Source organism: Schistocerca americana, chromosome 2, assembly GCF_021461395.2.
Source record: "Schistocerca americana isolate TAMUIC-IGC-003095 chromosome 2, iqSchAmer2.1, whole genome shotgun sequence".
NCBI classification, from domain to species: Eukaryota; Metazoa; Arthropoda; class Insecta; order Orthoptera; family Acrididae; genus Schistocerca; species Schistocerca americana.
The window spans coordinates 769650343-769668378 of NC_060120.1; the positions used below are offsets into that span (position 1 = coordinate 769650343).

The window sequence follows — 18036 nt, forward strand, 5'->3', positions numbered from 1 at the left end:
CGTGCTATGTTCTTTTTAGATCAGCACAGACTAAGGCATGCTGATAATATAATCAAGACGTTAGTGAAAAAAGCAAGACAGGTGCAGAGGGGTGCCAAAAGATGACTTGAAGATGATTATGAAGACTGTGAAGGGGGTATTAGCTACGGATCAGGAATGTTTTAATCTTCTTTCTCCGTTTCCCGTAAGTTTACTTTTTACTTCATCTAGGAACATTATCTCAGGTACTGGTCAACCTAGAAGTCTGAAATTTTTATGACGTAGTGACATAGGTCCCTATTACATACTGAAACAACGATTTTTTAATTACTTGATTTACAAAAGACTTAGGGGTGATAGTCTAGTAAAAAGCGATGGAAAAAATTTACTTAAAAATAAATGTACAATATCTCTGTAAGAAAATACTTTGACAATAAACTGTTGTTTCAGTATTGTTGTAACATATGAATGCACATACAGTAAAATTTTTACCTCTCTGTCTCCAGTAGTTTGTGAGAAAATGTTCCCTATAGTAGGCATATATTAACATTGCGGGGATAGGTGATTCCGTATCCCCTTAAGTAACAGATTTACCTCCTCGCCTACCTCACGACATGCTCTCTTTGAATAGCATTTAAATTTGTTATTGCATAGTACCAGAAGTTTATCCACATCTGCCACAAATTTTAAATTAAACAATGGTTCCCTCATTGCAGAAGCCAATGGTGTGAATGCAACTGAGAGACTGGCAGTCTTGGAGCGTAGTGCCTGGAGTCCTCCAGTATCTTTGTTGTGGCAACTGAAACACCACTGTGGAAGTACCCCCATCCAAGTGATGCCTTATTCCACTGGCAGTCTTATACCACTTACGTTTGGATTCATCCTTCTACACATAAACCTAAATTATCAGCTTAAATGGGAGGGAAGTAAGTAAAAGAAGAGCATGAAGAGGCAAGTTGTATGTTTGGAAAATTCTGAATTCAAAGTAACTTAATAATGGAGTATAACACTGAATTTTTTATTTACAAACAGATTCTGGTACAGCAAGAGGTTTGTTAATGGCACTTTTCCCACCCACAGTGGGCAAATACTGATCTGTGCTGTCATTTTGTTACCAGATGCTCATTACATCATTTTTAAAATAGACAAATAATTAAAATTTATGATCAAAATGGCAGATTGCAACTGACATTACAAAGTGATGAGCAGCAAATGGATAGCACATAGATCACCAGCATTTTGTATTTGCTATGAGATGCAGTGTGTCATTTATTTATTTATTTATTTTCTGTCCATATCAAAAAGTTTTTGGACACTGTCAGGAAAATTTAGATTACATTATACATATACAGTAAAATATTTACATTCTTCCATAACAACATATGGATCAGACACATGTCTGTACACATTATTTTTCAAAAGGGCACTAAAAGTAGATTCCTTTAGAGAGTACACAATTTAGCTTATATTTATAATAGTACACATAATACAGTGTATAATTACACTCTTTCATACCACTGATAGATCAGAGACATTGTCTATATACACTGTTTTCCAAGATGGCACTAGAACTTAAAGTCCTCTATAGAGTAACAACACTTCTCTATTAATAATTGCTTCAGTCTACTCTTTATCATATTTAGATTTACTTTCTTGAGTTCACAGAGTAGTGCATTGTAGAAAATTGCTACCATTCTGTGTGGGCTGTGGTCCATTGCCTTTTTATTGGTCACAATTCTATGAAAATTTTCCCTTCCTCATGTATCATAGTTGTGAACATATTGAATTCAGGATTTTGTTTCATGAACATGACTGTCTGCAGTATATACATGGAGTACACTGTAAGAATTTTATATTTTGTAAAGATGTCTCTACAAGGCTCTCTCTTCTTTACCTTGGCTACCATTCTTATTGCCTTTTTTTGTAATCTAAAAAGTCTATCTATATGAACTGCTGATGCCCCACCCCATATCTCAATACCATACTGAAGGTGCAGATGAATTAACCCAAAATATATTTGCTTTAAAGTATCATGGTCCAAGAAGGCTGAGACCCGTTTCAGTAGATACACATTTCTACTGATTTTCTTGCAAATGTTATCTACATGGTCTTTCCATGATAAGTGTTCATCAACAACGATGCCCAAAAATTTATGTGAATTTGCATATGCAAGACCCAATGGGGATGTAAATACAGTATCAGTTATGGCACCATTATAACTGTGGATGAACTTCATTATTACCGTTTTGTCTTTATTTACAAGAAGCTTGTTTGCTGTAAGGTATGCAGACAGAGGATTGTTTTGTGGCGGTGTTCGTAGCGACAAACACTTTGCTGTAGGAACGGCTTACGAAGTCACCGCCACACTTTTAATAGCGGGCTGACCGGTCCGCTGGAACAGTGAACAGAAAGATGAAAACCCAAACACTCTGATTAAATAAAAGTCGGTACTTATCTTTATTAACGAAGATACAGAAACACAGTAGTGAACTCGGTGTCTACAGATATCTGTCTAGTTCGAGTCGGAGCGGCTAGGTCAGCGTCAGCTGACGACAAACAACAACTCTGCTGCGATGAACACACAACTGACTAGCAACTACACAATTTGGTGGCGAGTATACAACTGAGCGGCAAATACAGAACTGTCCTAGCGCTCGCGACTCCAGCGCTTAAGAACCCAGAAGCCAGCCGTGGCGCGCGCAGACTTGCGGCGATTTCCTGTCTCGCTGGCGCTGCTTATGCGGACGGCGTCCGGACTTTGATGCTGCCAACCTTTTGGCAGCGGGCTCGGGTGGCATTACTGGCTAGGATATAACAGATTGAAACTGGTCTCAGTACTGTTAGCTGCAGACTGCACATCACTGCCACAGCTGATGAAGGTTATGTCATCGGCATAGCTTACAACCATGCAATTTTGGGGTTCAAATAAGTTATTTACCTATACAAGGAACAGAAAAGGCCCTAGTATGCTTCCTTGAGGCACGCCACATTGAAGTGTCCTGAAGTTTGATTTGGTTGTTAGGAGCTGCTCATTATTTTAATAAGTTAGCTTTACACACTGTTTCCTGTCTTTCAAATAGGAGGTAAGTAGTTTCAAGGCTAGTCCTCTCAACCCGTACTCTTCTAGCTTACACAGAAGAATGGTATGATTCACAGTATCAAAGGCTTTACTCATATCTAGTAAAGTGCCTATTACCTTGTCACTTTTGTCCAGCTTATTTAATATTTCATTTATAAAAGATGCTACTGCTGTTTTAGTAGGTTTCCTTTTTCTAAATCCATATTGTAGGTTGTTTAACAGATTGTGTTTGGTGAAATATGATTCAACTTGATTTAGTATTACTCTCTCTAACAATTAGCCTAGTTCTGAGGTTAATGATATTGGCCTGTAGTTTTTAGTGTCAGTTTTTAATCCCTTTTTATGCACTGGTATAATTTCAGTAATTTTCAAAAGGTCAGGGAATACTCCATGTCTCAGGGAGGTACTTATCAAGTGAGTCAGGGGTTTCACTAATTCATCCCTGCATTCCTTTAGCAGTTTAGGTGAAATGTCATCCCAGCCACAAGACATTTTTGGTCGAAGTGCTGATATGATTGCTGGGATGTCCCTCTCAGTAATGCCAAGGATAGAAATGGACTGGCTAGATTTTCCAAGACTAAAATTTTACGACTTGACATGAACTTCATTTGTACCAACTGTACTGAACTTTTGTATAAATTTCTCACACACTTCTTTTGGATCATTTATTTCTTCACCATTTTCTTTTAATGTTATGTTGCTGTGTTCATAGGAATTCTGTTTCCCACTTTCTTTGTGCATTGTTTTCCAGGCAGTTTTACTGATACAGCTAGAGTTCCTTATTTCAGAGGTATATTTCTGTGCTTTTAGGTTAGTCAAGGACACACTGTATGTTTTTCTGAGCAGTTTGTATTTTGTTGAGAAATATTGTGGTTTAGTTATCTCTAAAAAGTATATAGCAATCTTTCATTTTCTCCCTCAGTTCAATAATTTCAGAAGGGAGATTCTCGGCTTTATGGTTTACAGCTTTATTTACTGTTTTAACTAAAGGAGAGGTTTCATTTAAAGTGTTACTGAATAACTTATAGAAATATTCCCATTTTTCATTCACTTCAGTTTCATTGTACACTGGTTCCCATTTTTCATTCCCTACTGCCCTCTTACATTTAGAATAATTAAATTTTCTTTTACATATAACTATATCACTTTCAGTTACATCTATGTTCCCTACATCAATTTCCATAGTAAGGGCTCTGTGATCACAAATGTAGTTTTCTAAGGTGTTTACATTTACTTTCTCTTTTCCTACATTTGTGAGAACATGGTCAATACATGTATTTGTATTTGCAGTGACTCTTGTAGGTTCTGAGTTCATTTGTTTAAAGTTATAGATTAGATTAGATTAGTTTTTCGTTCCATAGATCCGTGTTGAGGAGATCCTCGTGGATGTGGAACATTCCAACCCCACCACTTTTGTGTGTCTTTCTGCAGTACAAGTTTATAAATTTGTAATTTTTTTAGCCTGTAACCATATGCTTCCTCTTCCTTGCATCCCAATTCACTCGCTAGGAAGAGGTGTGGCTTAGTTTCATTTAGGTAAACACTCAGCTGCTCTGTTTTATTAGTTACATACTGGACATTCTGATATGCAACGGTTAATTTATTATACTTTCCTCTAGAAAAACATCATTGTCTACTTTGTGACTGAGAATTCTGTTTAAGTCGTCTTTTTCTTTGATAATTTCTCATATTTTGTCACACAAGAATTTTTTGCCTTCACGATTTAGGTGCATACCATGTCTGGTATGTAGGCTTCTTTTCAGTTTGCCTATATCTAATATTTTACATCATCTTTATGATTGCCTACATTCATTCTAAGTACTTTTTATTGTTGTAACTAGCATGTATACAAAGATGCATAAGAAGGATCTGTGATACCCAGGTAGATTATACATCCAATGTTACCAAGCTGACAGATGGTCATCAGCCTTTTAACCATATGTGTTTGAATGATGTGCCACAGCACATGTGACATATTGGTGGGAAACAAAAAGGAAATGTCCAAAACACAAGTGTAAGTAAATGTTTATTAAAAGAACAGCAATATTTTATTCATCAACAATTCACTAAAGCATACAAAATTTCTAGTTCTGTTGGAGTAACTATTCATCATGAGTACATCATTTTTTTGTGATTTTTCATATGGAATGATGAACAAACTATGGTGCAGCTGATCCCTGCTGTTTTTAAATTGATGTCATGAGAAGTTCCCCAAACTTGGAGAGTAGTGGCGTTCAGAATCTTGATTCAGTCACAGTAGTGGCCAAAACAGACAATAAATAAAGCATTCAGTAACCAGGAATTTTTTTGAAAAAATTACAAGATCAGAATGTAGCAAAAACAACAGCGCTGTAAAGTACTTATGGTGAAATCTTGAAAACTGCCTTTGAGATTGTGCCACTTTTCATTTCGGCTATTGCTTGTTCATAATCAGCTAGAGAGAAGATCTTGACTCCAAGTTTCTGGTAATCAATGTACCTGCAACAAAATGGAAAATGAAATTACTGTAGCTTTATTTACAATGATTTATACATCCTATTTATTTATTTTTATTTTGTTTCTTGTCAGTAACACAAATGCATCCTTTCTGGGAACAAATTAAGACATGAAACTTGACTCTGCTATTTTGTAAAAATTCTTTTCAGTATCTCTACCTCAAAGAAAGAAAAAAAAAATCGTCTTCTTCCTCTATATTTTTGGATGCATCACTACATTCTTAATGCATTCAAATTCTGAACCGACTCTCTGGGTTTTTTTTTCTCTTTTTTTTTTACACAATCCAGATGTTTTGAAATAAATTATTTATCATTTAGGGCCAAGTGGATGAATAAAAGTTTTTGATCACATTACATCACAAGAAGCTCCCAGTTGCAATTAATTTTATTTCCATTTTAAATTTCTGTCCATGTGGTCATGGTTTTGTAATTCAAACTCCATTTAGCAACAGAGTTCACATTGCTTGTGTAGTTCAGTCATGTTGTATTATGCATCAAGATGTAATAAATAGAAACAAAACAACAAGAGCAATGTGGGAAAGACAAGAGAAGGAGACAGAAACAAGTATCTTGGGCAAAGTAAATATATCACTGTATACTGTCAAGGAGGACAATCAATAGACAAACAAAAATATCAGAACAATCGGAATACAAGCAGTATACTGAAGAATAGACACAGGAAGTTAGAAGGTATATAAAGTCTCTAGCAAAGAGAGACATTAGGTGTGGGAGACAGAAAAGAGTAAACATATTAAAGCAAATTATCATGTTGAAAGTGACAGAAACAGAGAATATACTGCAGAGAAAATAAGCATATTTTGATTTATTCATTCACACAGTGTGTTGTGTGAATCACATCATGGAGGACCATCAGAAATGGGTAATGAGTCAAGTTATGAATTAACAGGTGGAAGCAACCACTGTTGCCTTCTTCTGTAAGGTTTACAACAAATTAAGACTAGTTGCGCAGTAGTGGAGGCAAGATGAAAGAAGAAATGTAAATGCAATAGAATTTATAACCACCACTTCAAAATCAAAATGAGGAGAAATAGATAATGTGCTGTAGAGCAACTCATAAGATTTGTTCCTGCTACCTTGTTGTCTCAGCTACCTTAATACAAGCCACTGCATGTTGCCAGTGCTCCTTCAAATTTACAAACCTTGGAAATGCTGTAGCAGTCAGTTGTAGTTATACACTCACTTAAGTGCTCTTTTCTAAGGTAAATGTGATGTTTACATTTAGTATAACTACCAATCTACAGTAATAATAGTAGATAGTATTTACTTTGGTCCAAGAACACTCATCATTGCCCTTGCTTCTGGGAAACTCCACTGGTTGACATGGGTTCCAACAACAGAAATTTCATTCATCATTATCAGGAATGGCTTCCACCTGAAAAAAAAGTTGCAGAGATAGAATCTATATTCACAATAGAGAGAGTGACAGGTTGTACAAATGTCATACATGAACAAAGCTCCGAGAAATATTTGCAAATAATATTCTAGTATGACCTGAACTGTCTACTCGAAGATTTGATTCACCCTGAAAATAAGTCTCATAGTGTTTGCATTCCATTTGGTATACTACTTTTTGTACTGGTATTTATAGCATTGATGATTACTACAAAAACATACCAGACTCATGTAATAGAAGCAGAGATACAGCTGTAAGCTAAAAAAGAGAGAGAAAAAAGAAGTAAACGTACCTAAAATAATTGAGAATTGGCTTCCTTTTATAAAAACAGAAATATGAATTAAACCATATATCTTCATTCTTCTTTGCCTCTCTTGTCATATGGATTCCTCTGTCTAATTTAATACTGATTGCACACATTTACTTGGCCCGTCTGTGAGCGGTGGTAGTCAACTGACTTTGCGCCACTCCAGAATGTTTACGCTTGTTGCCAATATTAGCTATATAACAGTATTGTGCACCATAACAATAAGTAGTCATTGTGAATATAGTGTTAACCTGTGTGTGCTGTTCTGCATTGTGATTATTAACATCATTTATAAAAGTGAGCGAAGAAGCTATACCCGGCATTTCTAACGACTTGCTGTCAATTTTTGTTTCACTTCTGTAACACACAAATCTGCTACACATCCCTTTCTTTTATAAAATATAAGCTGGCTGCTCTGAGAAAAGGAAGCAGGGCTTGCCTCAGCAGCCAATGTGCTACAGGCCGGTTGCAAGCTACTGCTCCCAGCATCCTCCACTCAGGCGCCAAGTGAAAGTGTGCAGTCATTACCTGAAACCTGATGATAGACTAAATTAATTTATGTGGTGGATTCTCATTAACTGTTAATTAGTTTCCAAGAGGTTCCCTAGCCAAAAGGAACAAGAAAGATTCACTCCATGAACAATGCAACTAGACTAGTGTACCAGTTGTAAGCTTATTCCACCCTTAACAATAACACTAACAATAACAATAATAATAACAATAACAATAATAATAATTTCTTATTATCATCATCATCGTGGTTCATGGTGTGGGTTCCTGTTGTCATGTCCTAGTTCATGAACCACGGGCAACGTATGAGTGGCCAAGTAAGTGGTCCTGATGGTTGGGATACGAGTTACTTTGGAATAAGGCTGGGCATCTTGGACATATTCTGAGTCGTGGTCACCTTTGTGCTCAGATGGCAAAGACTACCAAATCCACCGGTTAGTCCCTCAACCATTAGGGGTAAAACTCAATGGGACCTGGGGCAAGTAAGGCTAGCACCTGCTTCCCTGGTGCTTTAAATATGATGCTGACAACAATCAGAGCAAAATGCCTTGGAACTTTGGAGGTGAAGGAGTCCCCACAAACCAGGGACTCCTAAGATACGACTCAGCAAATGAATGGTAATGAGATGGGGAGCTATTAATATCAATGGGGGCTACTCTGGGAAGAAGGTAGAGCTGGCAGAGGCTGAAAGTAAGATGGGGTTAGACGTTTTAGCTGTTAGTGACATTTGTGTAAGGGGTGAGAAAGAAGAGGAAGTGGGGGAATACAAGGTCTACCTGTCAGGAGTCAAAGCAGGAATAGCACAATGGTGTGTAGGGCTTTACATCAGGCAAGAAATGGAACCCAACATAGTTGCAATAAGGTATAAAAACGAACGACTGATGTGGATAGATTTGACAGTGTCTAGCAAGAAAATTAGGATTGTGTCAGTATATTCACATTGTGAAGGGACAGGTCAAGATAAGATGGATAGTTTTTATGATGCACTCAGTGATGTAGTTGTTAGAGTAAAAGACAAGGACAGTGTTCTGATCATGGGTGATTTTAATGCTAGGATTGGAAATCGAACAGAGGGGTATGAAAAGATTATGGGTAAATTTGGAGAGGATATGGGGGCCAACAGGAACAGGAAACAACTCTTGGATTTCTGTGCCAGTATGGGTTTAGTAATCACAAACTCTTTTTTTAAACATAAGAACATTCACAGGTATACTTGGGAAGGCAGGGGAACCAGATCTGTCATTGGCTATACAATGGCAGATCAGGAATTCAGGAAGGCTATGAGGGACACAAGTGTATTCAGGGGATTCTTTGATGACACTGATCACTATTTAATCTGCAGTAAAATTGGTATTGTGAGGCCAAAAGTGCAGGAAGTCAGGTCCATATGCAGGAGGATAAGAGTGGAGAAACTTCAGGATAAGGAAATCAGGCACAAGTACATAACAGTGATCTCAGAAAGGTACCAGTTAGTTGAATGTAGTCAATTTCAGTCACTGGAAAAGGAATGGACAAGTTACAGGGACACAGTACTAGAAGTGGCTAAAGAATGTCTTTGAACAGTAGTGTGTAAAGGTAGGATGAAGCAAACAGCTTGGTGGAATGACACAGTCAAGGCAGCCTGTAAAAGGAAAAAGAAGGCATATAAAAAATGGCTACATACTAGAACTCAGATAGACAGAGGAAGTTATGTTGAAGAAAGAAACAAAGCCAAACAGATAATTGCAGCATCCAAGAAGAAATCTTGGGAAAACTTTGGAAACAGGTTGGAGACTTTGGGTCAAGCTGCTGGAAAACCATTCTGGAGTGTAATTAGCAGTCTTCAAAAGAGAGGTAAGAAGGAAATGGCAAGTATTTTGGAAAGGTCAGGAAAACCGCTGGTGAATCCTGTTGATGTCTTGGGCAGATGGAGGGAATATTTTGAAGAGTTGCTCAATGTAGGTGAAAATTTGATCAGTAATGTTTCAGATTTCGATGTACTATGGGGTAGGAATGTTGGTGGAAATAGGATCACATTTGAGGAAGTGGAGAAAATGGTCACTAGATTGCAGTGCAATAAAGTGGCTGGGGTGGATGAAATAAAGTCGGAACTCATCAAATACAGTGGAATGTCAGGTCTTAAATGGCTACACAGGATAATTGAAATGGCATGGGTGTCAGGACAGGTTCCATCAGACTGGACAAAAGCAGTAAGCACACCAATCTTTAAACATGGAAACAGAAAAGATTGTAACAACTACAGAGGTATCTCCTTAATCAGCGTTCTGTGTAAAATCTTCTCAGGTATAGTTGAAAGGAAAGTGCGAATATTAGTTGAGGACAAACTGGATGAAAATCAGTGTGGGTTTAGGCCTCTTAGAGGTTGTCAGGACCAGATCTTTAGCTTATGGCAAATAATGGAGAAGTGTTACGAGTGGAACAGCGAATTGTATCTATGCTTTATAGATTTAGAAAAGGCATATGACTGGGTTCCTAGGAGGAAGTTATTGCCTATTCTACGAGGTTATGGAATAGGAGGCAAACTTTTGCAAGCAATTAAAGGTCTTTACATACATAGTCAGGCAGCGGTTGGAGTTGACGGTAAATTGAGTTCATGGTTCAGAGTAGTTTCAGGGGTAAGACAAGGCTGCAACCTGTCTCCACTGTTGTTCATATTATTTATGGATCATATGTTGAAAACAATAGACTGGCTGGGTGAGATTAAGACGTGTGAACACAAAATGAGCAGTCTCGCATATGCGGATGACTTAGTTGTGATGGCAGATTTGATTGAAAGTGTGCAAAGTAATATTTCAGAGCTAGATCAGAAATGTAAGGACTATTGTATGAAGATTAGCATCTCCAAAATGAAAGTAATGTCAGTGGGAAAGAGATATAAACGGATTGACTGCCAAATAGGAGGAACAAAGTTAGAACAGGTGGATGGTTTCAAGTACTTAGGATGCATATTCTCACAGGATGGCAACATAGTGAAAGAACTGGAAGCGAGGTGTAGCAAAGCTAATGCAGTGAGCGCTCAGCTATGATCTACTCTCTTCTGCAAGAAGGAAGTCAGTACCAAGACTAAGTTACCTGTGCACCGTTCAATCTTTCGATCAACTTTGTTGTATGGGAGCGAAAGCTGGGTGGATTCAGGTTACCTTATCAATAAGGTTGAGGTTATGGATATGAAAGTAGCTAGGATCATTGCAGGTACTAGTAGATGGGAACAATGGCAGGAGGGTGTCCACAATGAGGAAATCAAAGAAAAACTGGGAATGAACTCTATAGATGTAGCAGTCAGGGCGACAGGCTTAGATGGTGGGGTCATGTTACACGCATGGGAGAAGCAAGGTTACCCAAGAGACTTATGGGTTCAGCAGTAGAGGGTAGGAGGAGTTGGGGTACACCAAGGAGAAGGTATCTAGATTTGGTTAAGAATGATTTTGAAGTAATAGGCTTAACATCAGAAGAGGCACCAATGTTAGCATTGAACAGGGGATCATGGGGGAATTTTATGAGGGGGACTATCCTCCAGACTGAACGCTGAAAGGCATAATCAGTCTTAAATGATGACGACGACGACGACTATCATAATCATCATCTTTATTCATAAATAATAACTTTTCAATCTTGAACATCATCAGTTTTTGTACATTCTCTAAAATATCTTGCCATACAAAGCACATTGTATACATACACCATTAATATACTGAGGTATACAAAATGTAAGAGCTGTTGATAATGGAGTTCAGGAATCTTTGAGTGAATATAAACATTTTTTAATTAACAACTGTTTCAATTTGCCTTTAAAAATATTTCTATGAAGCTGCTTTACATTATTTGGCAGCCTGTTATAGAATCGTCTTCCATCTCCAAGTGGACTGTGATCTGTAGCTCTTTTTATTAGTCAGTACCTTATGATAACCACATCTGGTTCATATATTGTAATTATGAATGTCTCTGTTCATTATGCTCAGTTCATCATTCTCTTTTATAAAGACATACATATTCTTAAAGACATACAGTGAATACACAGTCAGGGAATTATAATTTTTAAAGTCGTTCATATAGGACTGATGTTTACTTACATTAGCACTTATCCTAATTGCTCTTTTTTGGAGCCTGAATATAGTATCCATGTAGACTGTGGGTTCTGCACCCCAAATTTCAACCCAATACTGCAAATGTGAGTGAATTAATCTGTAGTACTCTCGTTTAAGGTTAGAAATATTTATTGTATTTGAGAGCCATCTTAGTAAGTAAATATTGCAACTAATCTTTTAACAGATGTAGTTGATATGCTCTTTCCACATAAGATGTTCACCAAACACAATGCCTAAAAACTTACATTTATTGGATGTTTCAACAGCATAGTGCTTCAGTATGAAAAAATTATAATTCAGCAAGAACTGAATTACAGCAATCTTGTTCTTATTCAGTGTAATTTATTCACTGTTATTCTGTGATCAGTTCAGAGTTCTTTTTATTGCTTTTGTAGTGCTAGCTTTTCAGTACAGCCCAAGCATACTGTATCATCAGAATAGTTTACTAGCTTTGAGTTTTGTGGCTGTGTTATGTGATTAACATATACAACATATAAAAATGGACCAAGACTATTTCCCTGGGGACTCCGAAGTTGAGAGTTTTGTATGCTGATTTTGCTGTTATGATTTCACTTCCAGTCTTAAAAACAGTTTAGTAGACTGCCTTCAGTCTTGAAGATACAAACATAAGAGGTGTGGTACTACTCATGTTATATCATAAGTTTCTAATATGGACAATAGTACTGCATGATTTACAGAATCAAAGGCCTTACACAAATCTAGAAAAGTCCAGTGACTTTGTTTCCTTCATCCAGTCTGTTTGGCAGTGCATGAAAAAAAGTTGTAACTGCAACTGTTATCGATCACCCTTTTTGAAACCCATGCTGTGAGTTTGTTTAATAGGGAGTATTTAGTCTAGACTTACTCTTTCAAGCAACTAGGCAAGCACTGAAGTCAATAAAACTGGTGTGTAATTATTTATGTCAGGGGTGAATCTTGTAAACTACTGTTACAGAATCTGAACATATTACCCCACCCACGTCAGTACATACTGGACCTACTATGTTTCACCAAGGAAAATATTAGAAACTTAGATATAAACTCAGACTGGCACCAACAGGATTGAAGGTCAAAGAACTCTCTACGAGTAATTCCCCATTCAACAAAACTATACAGTAAAGATGTCAAATATAGGGGAATAAAACTCTACAATCATCTGTCAATAACAGTGAAGAACATTACACAAGTGAAGGATTTTAAGGTAAAACTACAGTCACTCCTAATTAAACACTGCCTCTACAGCAAACAGGAATTCCTCAAAAACAACTGGCTTTAAGGAACTGCTCAACAAAAACATCAGATAATGGATCCCAAACTATTGACCTTATGTAACATAAGTGAATGTTAGTTTTATTGGTATAAATGCTAAATTCTGGTACAGAAGAAATATAAGACATAAGTACATTACACATGTGATATAAATATGTAATCATACCAGTTTTTTTAGTGCTATTACTACATGTTGGATACACTTTATTTTCACACTCTTTGTTTAAGCTGTTTTACTCACATTGCTGGAGTTAGTTATTTGTTTAGCATAATAGTGTGTGTTTTAGAGTCTCCAGGGATTTCCTGTATATTTTTCTTGTGTTTTTCTACTTTGTTCGGAAATACTTCAATCATTTGATAGATTTCTCTTCCTATAAATGCCTATTAGGTATCAAATGACCTGTTCTATATCGTGATGTGCATTTCTGTACAATGTACACTACTGGCCATTAAAATTGCTACACCAAGAAGAAATGCAGATGATAAACAGGTATTCATTGGACAAATATATTATACTAGAACTGACATGTGATTACATTTTCACGCAATTTTGGTGCATAGATCCTGAGAAATCAGTACCCAGAACAACCACGTCTGGCCGTAATAACAGCCTTTATACACCTCGGCATTGAGTCAAACAGACCTTGGATGGCATGTACAGGTACAGCTGCCCATGGAGCTTCAACGCGATACCACAGTTCATCAAGAGTAGTGACTGACGTATTGTGATGAGCCAGTTGCTTGGCCACCATTGACCAGAAGTTTTCAATTTGTGAGAGATCTGGAGAATGTACTGGCCAGGGCAGCAGTCGAACATTTTCTGTATCCAGAAAGGCCCATACAGGACCTGCAACATGCTGTTGTGCATTATCTTGCTGAAATTTAGGGTTTCGCAGGGATTGAATGAAGGGTAGAGCCACAAGTCTTAACACATCTGAAGTGTAACGTCCACTGTTCAAAGTGCCATCAATGCAAACAAGAGGTGACCGAGACGAGTAACTAATGGCACCCAATTCCATCATGCCGGGTGATACGCCAGTATGGCGATGACGAATACATGCTTCCAATGTGTGTTCACCGCAATGTCACCAAACACAGATGTGACCATCATAATGCTGTAAACAGAACCAGGATTCATCTGAAAAAATGACGTTTTGCCTTTCATGCACCCAGGTTTGTCGTTGAGTACACCATCATAGGCGCTCCTGTCTGTGATGCAGCATCAATGGTAACCACAGCCATGGTCTCCTAGCTGATAGTCCATGCTGCTGCAAACGTCATCAAACTGTTTGTGCAGATGGTTGTTGTCTTGCAAATTTCCCCATCTGTTGACTCAGGGATTGAAACGTGGCTGCACGATCCGTTACAGCCATGCGGATAAGATGCCCGTCATCGCGACTGCTAGTGATACGAGGACGTTGGGATCCAGTACAGCGTTCTGTATTACCCTCCTGAACCCACCAATTCGATATTCTGCTAACAGTCATTGGATCTCAACCAACGCGAGCAGCAATGTAGCAATACGATAAACCACAATCGCAATAGGCTACAATCCGACCTTTATCAAAGTCAGAAATGTGATGGTACGCATTTCTCCTCCTTACACAATGCATCACAACAACGTTTCACCAGGCAACACTGGTCAACTGCTGTTTGTGTACGAGAAATCGGTTGGAAACTTTCCTCATGTCAGCACGTTGTAGGTGTCGCCACTGGTGCCAACCTTGTGTGAATGCTCTGAAAAGCTAATCATTTGCTTATCACAGCATCTTCTTCGTGTCGGTTAAAACTCGCGTCTATAGAATGTCATCTTCATGGTGTAGCAGTTTTAATGGCCAGTAGTGTATGATTCAGAGGATCAAAACAAACAAATAAATAAATAAAAATAAATCTTTATAAGCTGGTGGTACCTTAGTAATTTTTAAGAGTTCAAGAAAGGTCCCCTCCTCACCAAACCTGCTTATTAAATTGGTTTTATTAATTAATTTTTGCATTTCTGGAGTAATGTAAATGGTATGTCACCTGTGTTATTTCAGCCACTAGATATTTTTATTTTGAGCTTTGAGATTATTTTCATTATCTCATATTCTGTTACACTCCTTAGGAAACATGAATTACTCACTTTCACTGAGTTTATTTGTAGTGTTGGTTCAATTTCTTCTTTGAATGCCTAAAATGTTTATGAAGGCCTCACATACTGTCTGACTTATCAACATTCCAGTTTCTTTTAGTGCTATTACTGCATCTTGGATACACTTTATTTTCACATTCTTTGTTTACTATATTCCAAGCTGTTTTACTGACATTGGTGGGGTCAGTTATTTGTTTAGCATAATAGTGTGCTTTTAGAGTCTTCAGGGATTTCCTGTATATTTTCCTTGTGTTTTTCTGCTTTCTTAGGAAGTACTGTAATTTCATATCCATGAACAACAGATATAGATTGTTCATATTTTCCTTTAATTGTGGATTTCTGGAGAAATTTTAATATTTTTCATTTCTTTAGATGTTTTACTATCGTACATGCCTGATTAAAACTATGGTTAAATATTTCATAAAAATGATCCTACTTTTTTATTAATGTCATCTGATTTGTATACCTTTTGTCAGCCTCTGTGTTTCTTCAGTTTCTTATGGTGAATTTTTCTTTTATAAGTGAATAAGTCACTATGTGGAACTATTTTATGGTCTGCCTTAATCTCTAGGGATAGAGCTCCAAGGTCCAAGAGACAATTCTCGATAGATCTTACCAATAGTTCTTCCCTATTTAAATTTGTAACAACGTGGTCAATACAAGATTATGAATCAGGTGTTATTCTGGTACTGAATTTACGAATTGACATGGATATGGTTGTAGCATTGTAACATGTCAGAATACCCAAGATAATTTACAATATAGCTTAAAGAGTCAATGTTCACATCTCCAACATAATATGGCCTGTTTTTTGTTTGTTAATGGCTTATCCAGAACTACTTCTAAATGTCTGAAGAATTCATTTACATCACTATTTGATGATCTATATAGGCCTACAATTAAGCTGTTTTCACCTAGCTTTATTTTTACTGCTGCTGATTCAAACGACATCTTCACAGTGAGTTCATGAACCCAATCAATGTTTTCACACTGGACATTATATCTAAATAAATGTCTACACCAACATCTTTTGTATCTTTCTACAGTAGTCACTCACAATTTTATAATTATTTAATTTAAAGCTATGAATCTTTTTGGTCTTGCATCAAAATTCACTCACAATATGTAAGTGTGGATTACTCTCTCCTAGAAGTTCATGAGCAACAAGAGTTGTATCTTATTGCACTCCAGACCATAAGGCCTGGGGTGGGGCCAGTCTCTCTTGAATTAATGCACTCTACAAGACAACCCTCAACAGGTCTACATTATATGCACAAATGACTATCACTTGCGTACAGGCAGAATCTGCTATCATCGCTGAAGACCACAGCATGGCATTCCATCTTCCAAGTGATCCTCTGATGGCACCAGTTGAGCCACGCACCTTGATACTGTAGCTTGTGTTGAATATGGGCTATAGGTCAGTGTGCCCATAGTCCCACTGCTGATTATCAGCTCGCAACAGTTTGTGTTGACACATCAGAGCTTGTAAGCCCTTTTATCTGTGCTGTGGTAGCTGTAAATCTGCAACTGCTGTCCTTATAATATGACAATTCTGGCAGGTGTCTGTGCTGCGTGGACATCCAGAACCTCATCTACGCGTGTAAGCATGTTCATGTAACCACTGACACCAGCATTGTTGCGCAATTGACACAGGATGTCCAACTTGTGTAGCAGTTCTCCAAAAGGATGCTCAGAATGCCACAGTTTGACCCCTTTCAAATACGCTCAGTTGTCTCTAGGAAACACAAGTGGCTCTCCATGACATGATTGCCCACTTGCTTCACATTTTTGCACCACATTGAGCTTTCTGACTGTGAGCATTGCCTATTAAAGGGTAGGCACAAATGGCGCCCTGATAGCTATGCTACAATGCTATCTGTTGGCGGACGACATTGAAACCATTATCAGTAAATCTACTGTACCCCAGGTGGCATATGCCATCATCAGACCAAACTCCTTGATGTTGTCTCTCCAGGTGTGCTTCTTCTTTTCTTTTCTTTTTTTTCCTGGCAGTGTACATTTCAAATTTTAACCTTGGAAGCCCAAATTACAGTTTTTTCCCATTAACTATTTCTAGTGTTTTATGTGTGTGTGTTTTTATTATTTGATTGTGCTTTTTACTTTTTTTATATATTCTGGCTGGTAGTTAGTTCATGTATAGTTATGATATAACTCTGATGTTTTGTTCCCTGCAAGTTATTTTCAATTGAAAGCTTGGAACAATTGTACAAGCCAAGTGTTTTTCACCATCTACTGCGGCTGTGATCAATAAAGCTAATGTTAACATTACTCAAGGGAGTTTTTGTGTAGTGTGGTTCCATCATATTAAGTACACACTGGTTCTAATGGCCAAACAACAGTCTGCCCAGCTTGTACCGGTGAAGTGATGACCCCAGCATGAGTTATCTGCATAGTATCATTGGATTAATGAGCACATGGAGAAGAGATTTGCAAAATGACTGACGCGACAACCACTGTGTCACAATTGGCTGTAAGACTACTACCTTTTCTGGCCAAACATTCCAGCTTTCTTGTTTGCACAGGAGGCGGCCAATTTTTTCTAGTCTGGAATTTCTGCAGACACTACCTCATTTGCCTCAATAGTAGGTCAATTAAATCACCAGTATACTGTGGAAGTGCAAGATATAATTACCTCATGACCAGAATTGATCCAGTGAGTGTCAGCACAACATGAAGAGCAAGTCTGTCAGGTTCTCAGTTGGGGAGACATTGGAGACAGAAAGCCTGTGCAGTACTTGTGGCA

At 37.6% G+C, this 18036-nt stretch overlaps 1 protein-coding gene across 1 annotated transcript in view; it reads right to left on the bottom strand.

The window, feature by feature from the left end:
* Positions 1–5071: 5071 nt before the first annotated feature.
* LOC124595124 (D-arabinitol dehydrogenase 1-like) overlaps positions 5072–18036 on the bottom strand; it is a 75686-nt gene continuing 62721 nt past the window's right edge. Inside the window, exons 6-7 of the mRNA XM_047133722.1 lie at positions 6839–6946; positions 5072–5536 (exon numbers count right to left, since the gene is read on the bottom strand). Coding sequence (XP_046989678.1) covers positions 5419–5536; positions 6839–6946 — 226 coding nt within the window. The 3' untranslated portion in view covers positions 5072–5418. The remainder of the gene's footprint in view (positions 5537–6838; positions 6947–18036) is intronic.